This window comes from Polypterus senegalus, chromosome 10 (genome assembly GCF_016835505.1).
Source record: "Polypterus senegalus isolate Bchr_013 chromosome 10, ASM1683550v1, whole genome shotgun sequence".
NCBI lineage: Eukaryota > Metazoa > Chordata > Cladistia > Polypteriformes > Polypteridae > Polypterus > Polypterus senegalus.
In genome coordinates, this window is record NC_053163.1 from 138,359,460 (window position 1) to 138,379,442 (window position 19,983).

The 19,983-nt window shown below is 36.1% G+C and overlaps 1 protein-coding gene across 3 annotated transcripts in view; it reads left to right on the plus strand.

Moving 5' to 3' along the window:
- cpamd8 (C3 and PZP like alpha-2-macroglobulin domain containing 8) overlaps positions 1-19,983 on the plus strand; it is a 171,773-nt gene extending 151,790 nt beyond the window's left edge. For 2 of the 3 annotated variants that reach the window (XM_039766833.1, XM_039766835.1), the window contains exons 38-43: positions 4,701-4,806; positions 4,901-5,011; positions 7,384-7,599; positions 11,473-11,547; positions 16,732-16,912; positions 17,467-19,983. In XM_039766833.1, the coding sequence (XP_039622767.1) occupies positions 4,701-4,806; positions 4,901-5,011; positions 7,384-7,599; positions 11,473-11,547; positions 16,732-16,912; position 17,467 (690 nt within the window). In that variant the 3' untranslated portion in view covers positions 17,468-19,983. The remainder of the gene's footprint in view (positions 1-4,700; positions 4,807-4,900; positions 5,012-7,383; positions 7,600-11,472; positions 11,548-16,731; positions 16,913-17,466) is intronic. The other variant, XM_039766834.1, reaches the window with a different exon arrangement.

Sequence of the window (19,983 nt, forward strand, 5' to 3'; positions counted from 1 at the left end):
ACTGAACTACAGAGAGTTAGGTGAAGAGAGTCTGCCAACTGGTGAAAAACTAAACATACTAATGTGTTTTTGTATTTACTAGCCAACCCGCGGCGTACCATACGCCGCATAATCAGGCCGGTTTTTTAATGATTTTTAAGCACAGGAGGGATGGATGGTGCACGGCGGGGAGTGTGGAACGGGAGGAGAGGAGAAGGACGTCCATTCAGCTCCGTCCGTCATGCTAGTCTGCTGATTTCTTGTTCAGTATGCACTGCCCGCTCATGTGCCCACCTCCAACTCGTCACTTGAGTCGTCGTCTTTACACAGTCCTGATGCATCTGTGAATGACGTAGACGTTTCATTGCTCTGTGAGGTTTTGGCTGCTTTTCTATATATAATCCACGAAGACACCTGACCACGGAAGTAGCGAGGTGGGAGGGGGGTGTGTACAAAGGGTAGGGACGCAACCAGTGGGAGCGGATGAGTCGCACTTAGTGGGAATTCCACGGTTTGCAGCCCGAATGGGGTTCAATGGCTTACCTACGCCTCTCTGCGCCTGGTAGACACGCTCAATGTCATGCATAATTATTTATTGAATGCTAAACACTTGTCTAAAATGGGTTGGTGTGAGAATACAACAGTAAGCAAATAAAAAGATGGAACTCTGGAGAGAGCAAAATACAACACAATAGTGAACCTGCGGCATAACAAACGCCGCATAATTATTTATTGATGGTTGAACACTTCTGGAAAGACACAGTTGTCTACAAAGGGAGGGTTTGAGGATACAACAGAAAGTAATTGAAAAGATGGAACTCTAGACTCTTCATTGCTCTGTGCGGTTTTGGCTGCGCTTCTATATATAATCCACCAAGACACCCGACCACGGTAGTAGCGAGGTGGGAGGGGGGTGTGAACAAAGTGCAGGAGCATCTAAGAAGACACATGTTTGTCGCGGATGCGAATTGCTGTATGTAGCGTGTAAAACAGTTTGCTATGGTGCACGCGGCCGTGCGTCGTAACCGAAAATTCGTTTTTTAAAGACTGCTTACTTCATTGTGTTTTAACCTTAGTTGTAAAGGAATGTTTTAAGGATCCCATGGGATGCCCCTCGGTTTTGGCTGCTTTTCTTTATATAATCCACCAAGACACCTGACCACGGTAGTAGCGAGGTGGGAGGGGGGTGTGTACAAAGGGTAGGGACGTAATGAGTGGGAGCATAGGAGTCACACTTAGTGGGAATTCCACGGCTAGTAGCCCGAATGGGGTTCAACGGCTCAACCACATGCCTCTCTGCGCTGGGTAGACAAATGGTCAATCTCATGCATAATTATTTATTGAATGTTAAACACTTCTGGAAAGACACGTATGTCTAAAACGGGTTGGTGTGAGAAAACAACAGTAAGTGAATGAAAAGATGGAACTCTGGAGAGAGCAAAATACAACACAATAGTGAACCAGCGGCATAACAAACGCCGCGTGGCTCAGACGTGCATGTGAACTCTTACCACAGACGAAAGTGACTAACTGGGTGGTCGGTGAGTTTTTGCGTCCGGGCAAATGGGCAGGCAGTGTGAATGCCTAGAGAGTGAGGGTAGACGCCGGCCGGTGAAAAAGGAGTGTTGGTGGGCAGGGAAACGTCTTCCGTGTTCCTGCAGGAGCCTCTAAGAAGACGCATGTTTGTCACGGATGCAAATAGCTGTATGTAGCGTGTAAAACAGTTTGCTATGGTGCACGCGGTCGTGCGTCGTAACTGAAAACTCGGTTTTTAAAGACTGCTTACTTCATTGTGCTTTAACCTCAGTTGTAAAGGATTGTTTTTAAGGATCCCATGGGATACCCCTCGCAAACCGTTTCACACACTGCATATGGCGATACACCTCCGTGAGAAACATGCCTCTGTGAACAGTAAACGTAGCTCGGAGGTGCATGACATGCACATGACATTAACCTGATCTGCACTGCATGTGGCCTCTACGACAGATAAATATAAATGACGCCATTTTTTCTGTGTCGTCGCGTCCGAGTTGGTGGGCATGGCCCTACGAGTTGTCGTCGTATCCAATGGTTTTGGAGTTGGTGGGTGTGGCTCCTTCCTGCATGCGCCATACGTGTCTCACTTGTCAGCAGCTTAGTGAATCCATGCCCCCTTCCGGCGTGCTTTCCATGGTTGTCTTGCCTTAGTGAATTATATATATATATAGATTCTATACTAGCAAAATACCTGCGCTTTGCAGCGGAAAAGTAGTGTGTTAAAGAAGTTATGAAAAAGAAAAGGAAACATTTTAAAAATAACGTAACATGATTGTCAATGTAATTGTTTTGTGACTGTTATGAGTTGCTGTCATCAAGGATTTGATTATCATTATTTCTTTTAATCAGGTTCGCATTTGGAGGATGTGTTGTGTTCAAGTTACATTCCGTGTTTGTCTAGTCTATCCCTGACCATCTCATCTTCGTTGTCAACTGTTGTAAAGATAACAGGTTTCATTCATCGCAGTGATCAGTACCCAAATCGGTACTCGTGAATGTGAGATGTTTAACAGGCATTCCCGGTATTAAGTTGTGGATTTGCCTGGGAATATTTAGCGGCAGCGTGTCTATGAGCGTAATTTTAACTTAAAGCTTTACACCTTGCTTTCCTATTGATATGTCTACAGAGACTTGTTCAGCGTCAGAGGGTTGTTCCTTTCCTACTGCATCAATAAGCAGCTCGTCTTCCTCTTTATCTGAGACATCACATACTGCATGCATGGGTTTACCTTTCCCAGTCCTACAAAGTCAGTTCACATGAGCTGCTCGGAGTACATGCATCGAAGTTTCTCAGCTGTGCTTGTGCTATCTCATGCGATCTTGCCATGTCCACAGCTTTATTTAATGTTAGCTCAGACCCAGCACTTAAAATTTTTTCTCGCACTTTTGCTGAGTTTGTGCCAAACACTATTCTATCCCTGACCATCTCATCTTCATTTGCATAAGCACAGTCTTTCACCGGCAATTTTAACTCCGTTACAGCAATTTTAACTCTGTTACAAAGTGATCAAAAGTCTCGTTTATACCCTGCGTCTTCTCATTAAACTTGTATCTCGTGAATATCGTATTCGTCGTAGGCATGACAAACGCCAGCAGCAGCCTGCCTATGAACTTAATTTAAACTTAAGGTTTACACCGTGCTTTGTTTCCACAGTAGCTGCACTTATGAATATGCTTGTATGCCTTACTCGCTTCATATTCTTTTGCTGCCTTCTCAATTGTGTAATGCGTTTTTTGTTCAGCGCTCTGTGGAGCTTTTGCTTGTTCTCTGCGTACTGCGTTCACAGTCAGTTCACGTGAGCCGCTCGGAGTGCATGCATCGGAGGTTCTCAGCTGTGCTTGTGCTCTCTCGTGTGATCTTGCGATGTCCATGGCTTTATTTAATGTTAGCTAAGACCTGGCACTTAAAAGTTTCTCTCGCACTTTAGCTGAGTTTGTGCCAAACACTAGTCTATCCCTGACCATTTCATCTTCGTTTGCATAAGCACAGTCCTTCACCCGTGAATATTTAGCGGCAGCATGTCTATTGGATTGCTGCTGACGGACGGCCTTATATGGGCAGGCGCTCAATTACGTGGGAGGCGTGATGATGGGGGACGCAACTCCGCCTCTCACGGCGACCGAGCTGCAGGCTATGGCCATATATATGTACATAAGTAGATTCCAGTTATGACCGTTACGTGTAGAATTTTGAAACGAAACCTGCTTAACTTTTGTAAGTAAGCTGTAAGGAATGAGCCTGCCAAATTTCAGCCTTCTACCTACACGGGAAGTTGGAGAATTAGTGATGAGTCTGTGAGTGAGTGAGTGAGTCAGTCTGATATCTTTTCAGGCCTGCAGGTGGCAAAATTCAGTCCATAAATTGTATGTGCCTGAGACAGAATCAGAGATCAATACGGCTGGTAGAAAATAACAAAGCCCAGTATGGGAGATTTTTGAATGCAATAATGAAAGCATTCTTTAAAAGCACATTGCTTTGGACAGGATATGATGTGTGCTGTAGACATTTAGAGTAAAAAACCCTCAAAATTCACCTCAATTTCATTACAAATTGACCCATTCTGTGCAATAAAAAGAAAAGATAAAAAGTTCTAACAGTCAGCGCACATTTGTTCAGCACAAATGACACAGAAAATATTTTTTAAATATTCAGTATCTAGTTTTGATTATGCTTGTTTCTATCAGACAAAAACAAAACCAGATAGTAAACCATAGAGTGTAGTAAGCTTCCACTAACACTAAACTCATATCCAAACCTGTTCTGTGTACAGATCTGTCTGATTGTGACACAAAACTAAACTCCTTAGTAGCTCTTTAACCATATTATAATTAGTAAAACTAAAACTGGAACTAATATATATATAAAAATAAAATTGAAATGTCTTTGCAAAATAAAAAATAAATGAAAACTAAAAATACATGATGAAGGAAAACTAAAACTAAACTGAATTTCCAAGTAAGGTTAGAAAAAATATAGGAATAAAAACTAATATTGAAGGGCAAAACTATAATCACCTTGCTTGGTACTTACAGTAGATCACAATATCATCTGCCTTCTATCTTTAACATATTGTTTCACAGTATTCCAAACTGGATTGCTTCTGGGTTTATCTTTTCACTAGTGTAATCTTCTTGTACATTGCTTGACTGAAATGTATTTATTAATTTACCATCATTATCTTTAGATTCCCAGCCAGTGCACAACTTGTGTACAGTTCCTGGCTTTTCGAGAATATATAGTTGGGAAAACCGCTCCCGTTCCTGTTAAAATCTATGACTACTATGAGCCAGGTAAAATTTTGCACAGTGTTTCTCATTTGTGGGTGTGCACACCCATTAAGTCTTAAATTGCTTTCGCCAAACACAAATACCTTATCATTTACAGCTTTTGAAGCCACACGTTTCTACAACGTGAGTGAAAACAGCCCACTAGCCAGAGAGCTTTGTGACGGTCTAACCTGCAATGAAGTGGAGAGCTCAGCTACCCAGTGGACTGGTATGTTTGTGGAGTGTTTTGATGGAAGATGTAAGTATGGCACACCAGCATGGTCCTATCTGAACTGGGCACCCTGGTGGTATAGGCCTTTCTTTGAGAACAAAGAGTCAGTCTTTCTATACTGAAAACAAAATATTTGTCTTGTAGCAACAATTCCACCTGATCAGACCTGCAATAATACTTTTATCTTTTATACATAAGGGAAGATTAACAAAGGTAGTGAAAACATTAAAAGCAAACAAAACAACAAGCCCTCATTTTTCTAATTTGAGCAGTACAGGCACCTTCCATGACATTATTTCTAATCATTGTGCCAGCATTTGCAATGTCTTCTACAAGGTAGTATATTACATTATATTATTGTTGAAGTCAGCAACTAATAAAACAAAAAAGGCCTCCTAATATTATTAAGAAATACATAAGAAATATGTGTTGCATTATATGTTATTAAACCATATTTGTAATGTTTGAAATTGTTGGCATAAATCAATTTTGCTTATGTAATATTGAAATGGGATAGCACTCCAGGGCATCAGAGTTTATAATATTTGAATCCAATCTTGGTTTTGTTAGAAGGGTTGGAGCCCCAAGGCCACAAACTCTTTTTTCCCGTCAAGGGAGATATTAAAAATGAAAGACTGAGCTGTGTACTAGTATACATTTTTATACAATGAAGTAAATATTTACAAAATATAAGTTAAATCCATCCATCTTCCCAAATTATGAAAATGCTTCTTTCACTATAGCATGAAGATTTTCAAAAGCATACCCTGGCCCCTTTGGGCAAAAAAATGCAACTGCCGAGGAAAAGTTTAGTTACAAGTAGGATAAGACAGTTAAAGCATGTTCACTGTAAACTGTTTACAAATACAGAACTACAGTACATGTTAATTAATAAAACAGCAGGCAAATATAACTTGTATACTGAATGTTGATCATTATGACCTGAATGTTTGTTAAACTCTAGTAGCATGGTACTGCGGCAGCTTTTGCATGACTTCTTGTAGCCATTGTTTGTAGCTCAAATGATTATCTGTATTGTCTTTTTGTACATTGTCCCTTTTTCATCCAGCTGACAAGCGCATACATCTCAAAACAGGTGACAAAAAAACAGCCAAATAATGCAGAAAAATAACAGATTAACTTTTAATGCTCATGTATACAGACATCTGTAGAGGGAAACTGCACATCATCATCATCACCAGAACAAGAATATCTGATCTAAAAGTAAAGTCCCAAATATGTTGTCTATTGATGCATTCTTTGTTGTTCAGCTGTATTCAGACAATTTAGTTCAGAGATACAACATATAAAGGCTAGATACAATTTCTGAAAAGAAGCTCAATCTTAAAATATAGAAACTGATTGATAGTAGGCAACAGATTGTGGTAGCCATTTTTTATAGTCTTATTCAGATATTGTTTAAAAATATTAGCACAATAAAGAATGCTGTGGACATAAATGCCCCTTGTTGTTCCTGCTTTTCTTTGTAACAATACAGCTTGTCTTTTCATATATAATAGATCTTGTGCTTTACCTTCATGTTGTTTTGTAGTTTGTTTATGGATATTTACACTTCCACATAACTGTGTTATTCAGTCTGTAAAAAAATATTTCCTATTATAAGCTTAAATAGTTTTAATTTTGTGTAAATACATTTTCCTCAATAGATAAATACTTAATTGTAGGATTAATCACAGTTTGTCCATTCAGAGAGCTAGTTAAGATATCCTGAAGCAGTATTTGCAATTTTGAATTTGAAAACAAAATGTTGCATATTTTTTAAAATTAATCTCTTTGTGATATGTGACCAGCATTTTATCTGAATCTGAAAAGAGTGAAGGTACATTTTTAATGACACTTCTGTACAGAAACTTGTATACTTTAAACAGTAATTCATAATTGCAGCCTAAAAATTGAAACCAGTACATAAGAACACATGAGAGACTGAGGCAATCTCATGTACAGTGGTGAGTCACTCAGTACATCATTCTCACCTCTGAAGGAATGCAGACTTCCAGGCTGTAATGGACTCCTGGGAATTATCACATTAAAAGAAATATGATGGGCTTTTCATTGAGGTCCTAAATTAAAAACAGAGCATAAGAAAGGTGGTTCTGCAGGTCAGTGGTCATCGTGAACTCATTGCTACAGGCAACAGTAAAGTTAAAAATGCAAATCAAATGAGGAAAATTGGTGCATGGGGAGATGAAAAAACACACTACAAAAGTGTGTATTCAGAACAGACTGAGCCAAGTGAAATTTTGCCAAATTAGGCCTAGGAGAGATGTAATTGGGTCACATTGCCCCATGATGAGGCAATCAGTATGTGATGGTTTCTTTTTTCTTTTTCCTTATTCTTCCCTGGGTAGGATTCATGCAGTCAGGTATTTGCAATAATGTTTTTGGCTGCTTGGAGACAGAGGAACAATTTGAGCAGTGCACATGTTACCGAGATTGCGGCTACGATGGCGAACCAGTCTGTGCTTCGGATGGTGTGGTCTACCAAAACCAGTGCCAAATGGAAGTGGCAGCATGTCGCAATACCACCCACATTGAACAAGTGCCTATGTCAAGATGTCCATCCCGTATGTTCACATCTATTTCTCTCCTTCCTTCTCTCTCTCTCTCTCTTTGCCCTTTTCCATACAAATGCTGAATGATTGCCTGACACTGGTAGAATTAGTCTATTTGTAGTTATTTATGTGTCTTTTACGATATTCCTTACCAGAAAAGTTTTTCTGTTGTATGCTTGTTTCTCTAATGTTGTGAAATGCTTATATAAAACTCAAAACATATAGAAACATTCTCAAACCCACTTAATTAAATTCAGGCTTGCAGGGGGACAGAATTTATGCTGGCAGTATCCAGTGCAACTCATGAACTAACCCTGGAGCGGACAACATTACAATCCAAGTTCCATTTATGCACATCTTTAGGGACGTAAAACTGTGTACATTAGTGTCTTATTATAGTCAAAAAGTACTCCATTTTGTAGCTTTCATAAATAACATTAAATAAGAAAATAACATTACATTAATAAATTAATTTTGTATTTTTATAAAGTCTGATAATATATTAATGGATTTGTAACGTTGAGAAAATGCAAAACTTCATGCAAAATTAATATTTTTGATTTTAACATAGAAAGGTTTACACCGTGCATCTAAAAGAAGGTATCTCACATTCAAAGTTGTCTACTTTCATTATATAGTAATGAATTGAAACATTATTTTTATTAACTAGTTGTTTATGTAATTGATTAATGTGTTAATTATATATTAAAATCCATCTCATATTCCATTTTATTGCCCAAATTTTGTTGTCCCTCTCACTCATCCCATGTTCTGTGCTGTAACACTAAAGACCAATGTTCCACACTGCAACATTTAACCAAAGGAGTGACAGCGTCACAAACCTCTGCTCTTAAAACTGTAACTTTGGAAGTAGCAGAGTCATAGTTGTGAAGGGAGTCAGAGGATGTTCCATTAATTTGCGATACTATAAGCTCTAACAGGATCAGGTTATAAAAAGCCAGCTTTTCAGCATAATTACATGAGGGTTCTCCCACCTACAGCACGGGTGTCAAATTCAAATCCTGAAGAGTTACAGTGGTAGCAGCTTTTCATTTCATCCACTTTCTTAATTAGTAAAAAATTACTTGGGCATAATGGAAAAGCCTTCTTTGCCTTAATTATAATGACTTGCTTTATAAGGTTCAGAGCTGTAAATTGTTTATTTTTCTCTCAACCATCAGCCACACATGCAAAGCAAGTAAACAAATGACCAGAGAACTCAAATTAAACTGCTGGATGGCATTTTCGCTCTCACCAGTTTTTGAATTAGAAGCTAATTCTTTTTGTTACTGAAACATTTAATTCTACAGTTAGAAAATGCTTTCAGTCTGTTAAACCAGTATTTTTTAAAAACTCTCGATATTCTTTTTTTAAGAGCTTTATCCAAATGTTTTCTGAACCAAGCAATATTTTTCAGATCTGCACTTTTTCATTTTAAACATTTTATCAAAACGAATATTGTAAGATGGTGCAAATGTATTCAGTTAACTGGGAATCTGTTAGCTTGCTTAGCAATTCATTATTGTTTGGCAGCTGAAATGGTAACAAGAAAGAATGAAGGGTTCAGAATCTTAAATAGCAAGTCATTTAAAATTAAGACAAAAATAGGATGTTCAGCAGCAATTGCGTACTAATTAATAAGGAGACAGGAGCCAGAACATGCAGCCACTGCGCTCCTCTAGGATCTAAGTTTGACACCTGACCCAGAGACCAGAAGACATTTAGCAGCTGATTCAGTAAAGCCTAAAAAGTCTGTAAGTATAAGAATATGTGGCAAAAGATGAATACGAACTGAAGAAGGGGAGCAAGAGATAAGTGACCAGAAAGCCTGAACATGAGGACAACACCAATACATGTGCAGAAGTGACAGATTAGATCTGGACAGAAGGGGTAAGATATAAACTATGCACAAACTTAAATTGAGAATATTCTCTTTGATGAGAATTTGATTATTTTTAAAATGGTGTCCTACCAAACAGGGGAGGATAATTTGAGGTCCTAAGACCACTAAGAGATGAGGAGTTGGGGTTTATAAAATAATTTAAATAACAGAGGGTAAAGAACTGAGACAGACTTTCTGAGAGGGGAAATTGACCTAGCAAGACAGGGAGGATGATAGGGAAATGACTTTCGTTTTTAAGGCACTTTCAGTCAAACCCATTATTATAAAATAGTAGAACAGTTTTCTGAATCTGCTTTTTCTATTTTTAATCCTCAACAGGACACATACTGTAATCAACCTAAGATGTACAGTATGTCTTGAAATTAAACTGATGAACCTGGAGAAAAGTCTTGCAGAAATGGAGAGAAGATATAAACCTCAAATAGACTGAGACTAATAACAAAATCAAAAGATTTATATAAACAAGTACTTTATGTAGTATTCATATTTAATGTGCTTCATATACAATTAATTGGATAGAGAAAATCAAGAGCTAAAAATATCAAATGAGATAGAGGGTTAAATGTACTTTGTTACTGCCACACTAGCCTTAATTATTTGGAAATGAACACCAGAAATCTCCATGACCCTGAATTAAAATAGGTAGACATGAGAATAAGATGAATGCCAGAAAGGCTATGTTTACTGAATTAATGCTTTTAAACATATTGTTTTGTTCCAAACATGTTCTCATATTTTATTCTTTATTTATTTGTATATACAGTATGTAACATACTAAGCTTCTGGGTTGTGGAAGGTGTCAGCTAGAGGTGCTTTGCACATCTGCAATGATCTTTTTCATGATTTAGTATTCTCATTTCTGTTTCTCGACTTGTCTGGACTAATTCCCTATAGCATACTAGAAGTATAGTTCACCTTTCTTTCAGTTTTTTATGTTTGTATGTCATGCATTAATGTAGCCTTTTATTCACTGAAAGATGCATATCAAACCTCCTAAAGCTAGGATGTAGCTTTACTATATCACTTTAGTAGGTCTGCCTTGCCATATTTCCATAATACCACCCTTTCTACAACCTGGATAGAAATGCAATATCAAGTATATACTGACTACACACACTTGGCATTAATTGGGCCCCTCAGGTAACTTCTGGTAAGAAAGGCCTTTATAGTTTTTAGAACTATCCTATCCTGCTCCCAGTTAAAGAATAATCTATCTATCGTATCTATTATTAGACCAAAAACAAAAAACACACCTCAAAACAGGTAGCTAGGGAGATTCGTTTTAGAGAAATCCTGATGAATTTTAATAGGAAAACACTAATATGTTAAATATTATAATACACAGATAGCCAGCAAATAGCAGGTTGGAGAAGCTGTACTTTTAACATCTTATTCAAATATCTATCATCAATATTCAAATAACTTATAAAGATCAGTCCAATAAACTATTTAATTATCTTAACTGCTGCCGTTTTAACTCTGTTTTGTTTGCATTTGTCTCTGAATGCTTACATTTGAAAGGAGTGTCACGTAGCAGCTCACATAGCATTTAATATTCCTTGTACAAACTAAAATGTGCATGTAAATACAAGCTAAAACTATATGTAAATGCAGAAAGAAATAGCACCTACATCTGCATGAATAAGCATGCATAAATAACAGTAATGTACTCATTAATAATACAGGCTGTGGATTAAAACAGATGACTTTATGTTCTGATTTGGGACCCTTAATAGAGACTTCCAAATAATAGCAAAAGTTTTGTTCATAAGCACTCACCACCAACAACACTAACAGTTAACATATGTGCTTTTACATTTTCGAACAAGGAAACTTTATGGCTGTACACTGGCAGCTAACAGTGCTGTTTCTGGATTCAAAGCTTCATGGCCTTTTTTTGTTTTATTTTTCCCTACTCAGCTATGCTTAACACACCTGAACATACTTTTGTTTGCTTCCTTTTTTTGTTTTTTTTTTTGCAGTGGAAAATTTGCCTGAAGAAAAAGAACCAGTTACTGTTTCTGAAGAGCGGAGGGGTCCAGATGCTCTCCAGACAGGTAACTTTTAAGTTTAATGTGCATTCAAATGTAATAAACGTGGCATAGCCAAAATATTTGGACTTTTTATTATTACTTGAAATTTTGTGAAAAACTAAAGACCTTCCCAGCATTTTAAACATCAGTCGTAGTTAAGACTATCACACATATTTCACATATGGAACTGAGTTATGAAACCATCTATCTTTAAATTTAACTTATTTCAAGTCAAGGATGGAAGTTACAAGATAGCTTGCCTGCGTGTCAACTTACTGTACCAGGGACTTTAAGGCAAGAGGGAAGGACAAAGAAAATGTTATTTTTTCTGTTACAGAGCCTAAACAAATGGCTGCTTTCTGTTGTATCCTCAAAACAAAAAAGTTTCATTTATGGTACTATAAATTTGACACACAGAGAGATAAACTGGGTGAGAGTTAGAAACAGTGATGTTGACTAGCAAATCAATCTCTTCTGTAGTCTCAGATTAAGTTTTGGTCATAAACGAGTAATAGAAATATAAATCATACTTTCCCCATATACTTGTAAGGTGCTGGTTAAGAGACCTGTGTTTCATTTGAAAAACCCAAATAAAAGTTCTGTGCAGGGAAACATTTGTTCTAGCCAATGTAATCTATTGAAACTTTATATAGTACCTTTCATTAATAAGTACATAGCAAAGAATGCATTTATAAATATTGTGAAAATGTATAAAACAGCATTAAATAAAAATACAAAATACTGTGTTGCCCAAACTTAAAAGAACAATGAAGTTTCAAAAAAATACTGCACTACTACTCGACAGTCCTTTGATTGAAATGGTTTCTGTCCAGTTTCTTTTTTAATGAGATTACTTCATAATGTGTATACTGGTCGTATTGTCCTAACTGGTCTATATTTACAAAACAAAAAGGAAAAGGCATAGATCAACAACGACACACACACACAATATACGTATGTGTGAACGTCTAAGTAAGATTTAGACAGCCTTTAAGCATATGGCAGGTAGGCTGCAGCAAGTAGTTGACCATAACCACAGAAAAGTTTTTCCTGACAACAGAAGACAGCTTAGAATTTTTGCTGAACAGATAAAAGCCACTGCACACTGCCACTCAAAATCGCCACTGCTCCTGGCTATGACCGGGGTGTTTCCATACAATTAGAACTCTGTGATCTGACAGTCTTGAAGACGGCTGTTCCCCTTGGGGGATGGAACACAGCTGCCGTGTTTCATCTCCCCTCTTATTCAACACCCACTCAAAGAGGAGGCCATCATTAAGGAAACATAAATTAAAATATTTTATAGGTACAAAGACAGCTTTATTATAAGTGCCAATTGGGTGTAAACAAATATTAAATCAAAGCTTTCCTTCCTTTTTAATTTGGCAGCGTTTTGACTGTAGTGTCTGAAGTTGATCCCACCTAAGCTATTGGTAGCTGTCCAGACATGCAAGCTGCAACCATGTAGTAAAATCAAAGCACAGATCCTTTAGTCTGTTTCTTTACTAAGCTTTGGTAATAGTTTTGTTTGTTTTATTGTTTTTACAGTATTTCTAAAAAATAACTAAGCTTTGGTAATAGTTTTGTTAGTTTTAGTGTTTTTACAGTATTTCTAAATTATATTCAAAAAAGAAAGAAAATTTCTTTAAGTCAGTATATAAAACTGATTGGATACATAAAAGCAACTTTCAGTGTCTTACTGTTGTTACCAGTTGAGAAAAGTTGAATCACAGAGTGTGCACCTGAATACAGTGGAGGAAACCAAAATGTTCAGTGAAGATACAACACATAAAACACATCACACTGAGATTGTGGGAGCCTGCGACAAACAGCGGCCAATCCTCTATAATCTTAGTCTGTCGTTTAGTCAATCACATAATTACTTCAGATATTAATTATTTCCTTTAGAACTAACGGCTTGAAACACTAGAGCCTACTAAATGTGTAGTTACCAAATGACTAAAAATAAGGCAGTGTTCTCATCTTGTTTTTTAAACATTTATTAACCAATATATTTCTGTTAATGTGTGTTTCTAAAAAAATTTCTGTAACTTATTTTATTCATTTTAATGGATGACCACAACAATGTGTGTCTTGGTAAAGATTCTTCTTTTCCTATAGCTCCATTTCTAGAAGCTATGCATGAAACATTTCAGTGTCTCCCTTTGCTTTGTTTCATTGATACTGGCTTATCCTACTTAAAGACCATACAATGTAATATTTTTTATTTGTGAAGGAATCATGCCTTCTATTGCTCCCTTTATAGAGATACATTTAACTGAATTTTAAATGTTATCTCTTTTATGTGCTTGAAACGCGTTTGTGTCTCCTCTTTTTCACTTCTAGCAAACATATCCCAGCTTTGTTCTTAAATGATTGAATATCAATTAGTCCATCCATTTTCATTAGTGATCTCGGCTGGTTAAAAAAAAAAAAAATCATTAATACAGTGTTACTATTTTGTGATTCATCCAGTGTCTCCTCATGCTCCCTTTAAAAACGCTTGTTTATTGTAATAACTCTGTACATTTGTGCTCTTCCTCATACTACATAATTCTTTGCATTTAAAGACATATAAATATATGTGTGCTGTTATCGTATGTTTCTCTTAAAGATCTATAATGCAATCAAGATGTTATGATTGGATCCATCAAAACTTCCCTGAAAACGGCAATTTCATTTTAGTGTCTCACTGGAATCCTATAAGACAATATAAAACTGAGTAATCTGCATGAGAAAAAATTCTGCCTTTTCCTTTTACGTTTGTAAGAGATCAGATTATGATGTTACAACTTCCATATTATTGGTATTTGACGATTTTCTGTATTTCCTCTTTTTTTTAACTTAAGAAGCCGTATTATGAAAATGCTACATACAGTCTTGGGTGGTGCTGTGATCAGAACTGCTGCCTAATGGTTCTAGCATTCTGCATTCAAATCTTCAGCTGGTCCCAGTCTATGTAGAGTTTACTTCCATGTTCTGTCCATGTCTATATGGGGTTTATTCCATATGCTCTACTTTTTCTCTCACATCCCCAAACAACTGCATGCTAGGTTGATTCTAAAATGGACAAATACGAATGTGGGAAAGTGAACTCTTTGATGGACTGGTGGCAAGTCCAGGTTGTTCCCTGCCTTGTGCCTGAAAGCCAGGCTAGGCCAGCCATTTCCTTGAAGTCAATTAAGAGTGTGTGCAGTATTTACTGTATTTGAAATTGTTTTCCATCTTATATGTGTTTCATACAAATCATATTAATCAATAGAATCTGCTTGTGAATTAGTTTGGTATCTCTTATTGCTCCACTTTTTCAAAGACCAAGTAAAATAGGCATATTTGCTTGAGAAAGATTCCAGTGCCTCCTCTTGTTTGCACCTTGAAAGAGCAGAACATTAATATCTGTTTGTGAATAACTCTGGTTTGCTAGGAGTTACATAGTTGCATGCCTGAAATATGTTCTAAGTTGTTTTTACTGTGCCTCCTTTTATTTCTTTTCTCCAACATTACATAGCATATTACATTAAATATTACACTGTATCATTGTGTGGTAATTCCTGTATTTACCCTAAATCACTGACCAGAGGCAAACAAGAAACAAGATCAGACTTTTTTGACAGAGCCATGTTTCTTGTTAAACGGGAAACAGTCACACAAGTAGCCAATTTTACCAATGGTGAAGTTTCTTTTAATTAATTGCCTAGATTAGCACAACAGTTTTCTGCATCATTTTCAGGATAAGGGTGTTTTGCACACTTGAACAGAGCAATAAAAGGCACAGAAATATTTCATACAGATAAGCAAATATTATTAAATTAGTCTCAAGGGAATAAAATCGACAAAATCCATTACACATCTTTAGAAACCTAACACTTTCATTGAAAATACATTTGATCTTTTATTTTACGCCGTTTAAGTTTAAATGTATAGACAGTGACATCTACAGGCACAACAGATACAACCTCTATTCTTTTCTTTCTCAAAGTAAACCTTTTCTGTTTACTGTTGGGATTTTTAAAAGATCAAACACTACAGTTTGTTCACTTTATAATACCGTCTCCATATTTTCTTAAGTATAAAAATGATAAAGAATTAATCTTTTAATTTTCATTTACATATTAAAGAATACTTAGATTATTTCTAATACTGATGCAATTGTAAACAAAAAAGCACATTGTACAAGAAAATGAAAATGGTATCCATCACAATGGACCCGATTTCAGACCATTGTGGTATGCTGATTTAACTGTCACCTTCTGTCTGTACTGTAATGAACCACAGAGTTCCTGCAGTGGAGCTGGAATCAAAGTTCACTTTGGGTACAAATAAAGTTCTATCTATTTATCTTAGAACAGAATTTTTTTATATTTTATAAATCTTATTAGTCTTTTTTTTTTAGATGTACATCTATCTATTTTGTAACCTGCACATCCAGTTCTGAACCAGAGGGAGCTGATGCCTCTTCAAACAGCACTGGTTGAAGGGTGAAAAACCAATCCTGGATGGGTAACAGCTGATAAATGGGCACACACATGTACATGCACTCCAGCAAAACCGAGTCAAATTAACCTAACCAGGGCTCTAGGCAGGCATGGTGCAGCTACTAGATCACAACTGCAAGACACTGGATTTAAAATCAAGTCTCAGTCATGTTTGTATAGAATGTTTACAGTATGTGTCTATGTGGGATATTACCTAGGTTTTCTTTCCACTTCATAAAGTTGTGTTCATTAGATTATGTGGCACTTCTAAATTAGTCCACTGTATGTGAGTGTGGGTGCAATGGAATATGCCTTGATTACTGATTTGCATCCATGGCTGCCTAGATGAGCATCAATTCTCCACAAACCTGAGCTGGATAACTGTGTTAGAAATGGATGAATGGATGGTTTAACATTTAAAACACTGGACAAAATGAAGAAAAAACAACCAGTAGAATTCTGGGCGAGGTAAGAAGAGTGATGACTTTGAGGACAAAATATAATAAAAAACAATTCTTCTACTGCACTCACCTCTCAATAATGCACCCAATCCCAATTTAATCTTGGACTATGGAGAAAAGCCAAGCAAAATGACACCTTTTATTGGACTATAGAAGACATGTATTATAGAGAGTTTTCTTGTCCTACTTTTAATCCTTAAACCAAGAATCAATCAAATATTTTTAGCAAAGTGCTTAAGATGTAGATGTCTGATTTGTTTATGCATTCTCAGCAGAAGAAGAGCCTGGACGACAGACAGAACTGTCTTACTACACCTATGAATATGATGGTGACCCCTTTGTCACTGAAGGTGAAGGGACTTTTGACTTTGTGGGTGAGAGGGTGCCAGAGACGGAACAAAAAGTAGAAGATGAACCACAAATACTGGAGACACAATATGCTACCACACAGTGGTAATTTCACTTTTACTTTTATCAAAGCATACACATTATTTGTATAAATTGTTTGAGGTAGTTGAGTTCTTCTTAGTTTGCTAAGCATAATTTGATCTTCATTTCTATCTGTAAGGGGCTACGTACAGTATGAGACTCTGAACTGCTTCAGGTTAAGGTATTAGACAGTTAATCTGAAGTCAATGTGTAACCCTGAGCCAGTTATATTTCTCAGTGTGTGGTCCAATTGTACAAATATGAGTATGTGCATAATTACTCAGTATTGCATCAATAAAGTACCTTGGAACATTATTAACAATTAAAAGACCCTATATAAAACCTATATAGACCCTTTTATATATAAAAGTTTATTTATTTGAGAGTAGCTCCTGAAAGATATTCACTAGGGAACCTGGTGCTTGGCACTGCTATAACTTAGGAAATACATTATAAGATTTTTTCAGAACCTTTGATTAAAAGATCACTGACATGGAAGTTAATTAAATTAAATTTTAAAACACAGGCATTGAAAGCCTCTTAACATTTTCCATTTGTTTTTTTTCGTACACATACAGAAAAAAATGGATTCAGATGACAAGAAGAACCACTTCTACAGTTTTTTTATATTGAAAAGATGTTGGACTGGCTTAACTGGAAATTGACGACTATTTATGCATGAGCAAATGTGCAAGTCTGGGAACAGTTGTGGCCTTGTAATGTTTCACCATTGTGGTCCTTTTTTTTACCTTGTAAGGTGTATTAAGCTACACAAGACACAAAGCTGGTCTATTTGTTACATTTTAATTTGATTTTGATGTAATCTTTAAAAAATGTATTTATGTTTGTAATTATTATGAGCACACTGTTTTATGAAAAAACATGTTTGTAACTGTGATATTTATTTTTTATTAGCTATAGCATTTTTATGTTGTCCTAATTGTTTTTTGTTACTTAAAGTTCAGCCCACATTGTATCTTCAACCATATTTCACCACCTACAAATTATCAAAACAAAGGAATATATGAATGTTCTAGCATAATTGTGGCTTTAAAATATATGCTGGAAAATCAAACTTCCAGGATATTTTAGTAACGTGGGAATTCATAAAGAGATATTTATAACCCCATATGTCCTTAAAACATGCCACACAACATTTCTCCTCTAGACAAAAGTAAATCTTTTTTTGTGTTCAAAAAAATAGGGTACTTCTCTACAAAGCTCATTTACTAAAAATAGACATCCTGAATACAGTCCATACCCTTCCTTTTTCATGAAAGTAATAAATCATTTCCAAAGTTATCTAGAAGGAAAACGTAGGAAGACATAAAGACATTCTTCCCTTCCCAGCTTTTTCTAGTTGAAAATTCACAAAGTCTTGAGCAGGGTATTAATACAAAATGACATAACAAACCTTCTCCTTGAAGAAAGGAGAACTTCTTCTAAACACTTGCATCATGTTAAAATAAAAAGCATGTTTGGCTCGAATTGACCAGGAAAAAAATGTTTTATCTGTTCTGTTCTTTTTTTTAACAACTTTATAAGCTTTTTCCTTAAATGTTCTCTCTGGCTTTTTACTCCAGGACACAGTTCTTTCAGCATCCTCAGGTAGAATGACAGTTCTTTTCAAAGTGATTGTTCCCTACATTTTGGGGGTGAGCAACTAACCTTAAGATATGATCATGATTTGTCAAAAAAATTAATTTTTTCTTGTGTTTCCTGCCAGTGCTTATTACATCAGTCCATGGTTAACTGTGATGTTTGTTAATTTGGTAGGCAAAAACAAGGATTTACATTTGGCTGGGATGTTCCTGTGCTGCACTGTGGTACTGGTGGGCAATAACACTGAATGTAATGCACGGTGGTAGTTACAAGAAAAATACGGCCAATGTTAGAAGTCAATATCCAGTTTTTTGGGAGGAATCAGCACACCCTTTTGTGCTTATTATTTTGTGACTGTTACATTAAACTGCACCCATTTTCTCAGGAAATATAAATAAGAACATGATGCTGCACAATATCTGATGGAATAAGGGCAAAAGGGATGGAAGACAGGTAGTTCTAGAACTTCCCATTTATCGAACATTGCAAATTAATATAAAAATTGTAAAAGTTGTTGGCTGTTAAAATTGTGCATTGATGTCAGTGACCTCTAAATGGATGGTAGAATTTTTCCAGACTACAAAAACGTTACACTAGCTCAGCAGGTAAAGTCCATCTATATACGAAGAACAATACACACATTCAAGCTCTCTGAAACTATTTTGTCTACAGGTTTGTAATGTTGATAATCTTTGCACAGGTTCCTTTTATTATGATTTTATTTTTCCTCCTCATCTTATCTGAGAATTAGAGAAACATAAATTTTGAAAAATGATAAAAGAGATTACAATGACTTTTACTTTTCAGTACATATAGAAAGGAAATCTTGTGACATCGAGACAGTTCCATTACTTTTTAAGCTGTTGCTTTTCCTTGTCCAATTTTTTTCTGACTGTCCCACTATACACCTTTATAATAGGTTACTTTGTTTTCTTATTGTACTGTCTATAATCAGTATGGAGACTTCTCAGCTAACAAGAGCACTTCTGAATGTATCAAATGCTATAGTGGTATGGAAGTGATAGCCTTCATTGTTTCACAAGGAAGCTGTCAGTTTATATAATGATGTCCAGAAGAGAAAATATGGTATTCTGATAATCCAACAAAGACATGAAAGACTCACCAAATCATATGCTTCTGCTGTGTAAACATTTAGTGTGAGATGGGTCTAATTATTTTCAATATGACTGCCATTTTTCATGTCATGTTATATTCTACAGGATCTCAACCAGTCATTGGACTTCAAAGGTGGTAATTTTGCTGAGATCAGAAAGAAAAAGACATTTGTACTAAATTAATACAAAACAAGCTGTGTGGATAAACGTATCCAGGAAATTGCAAATACATGTTTAAGCAAAATGTTATAAATGTGCACTTTTATTTTTGTTTGCTACAAATGTTTTTGTTTTTGTTTTTCTGACATGCAGAAAGGCTGCACATTCTTGTGCTCTGTATTGAACGTGATTAAATGCAGATGCAAAAGTTACACAAAA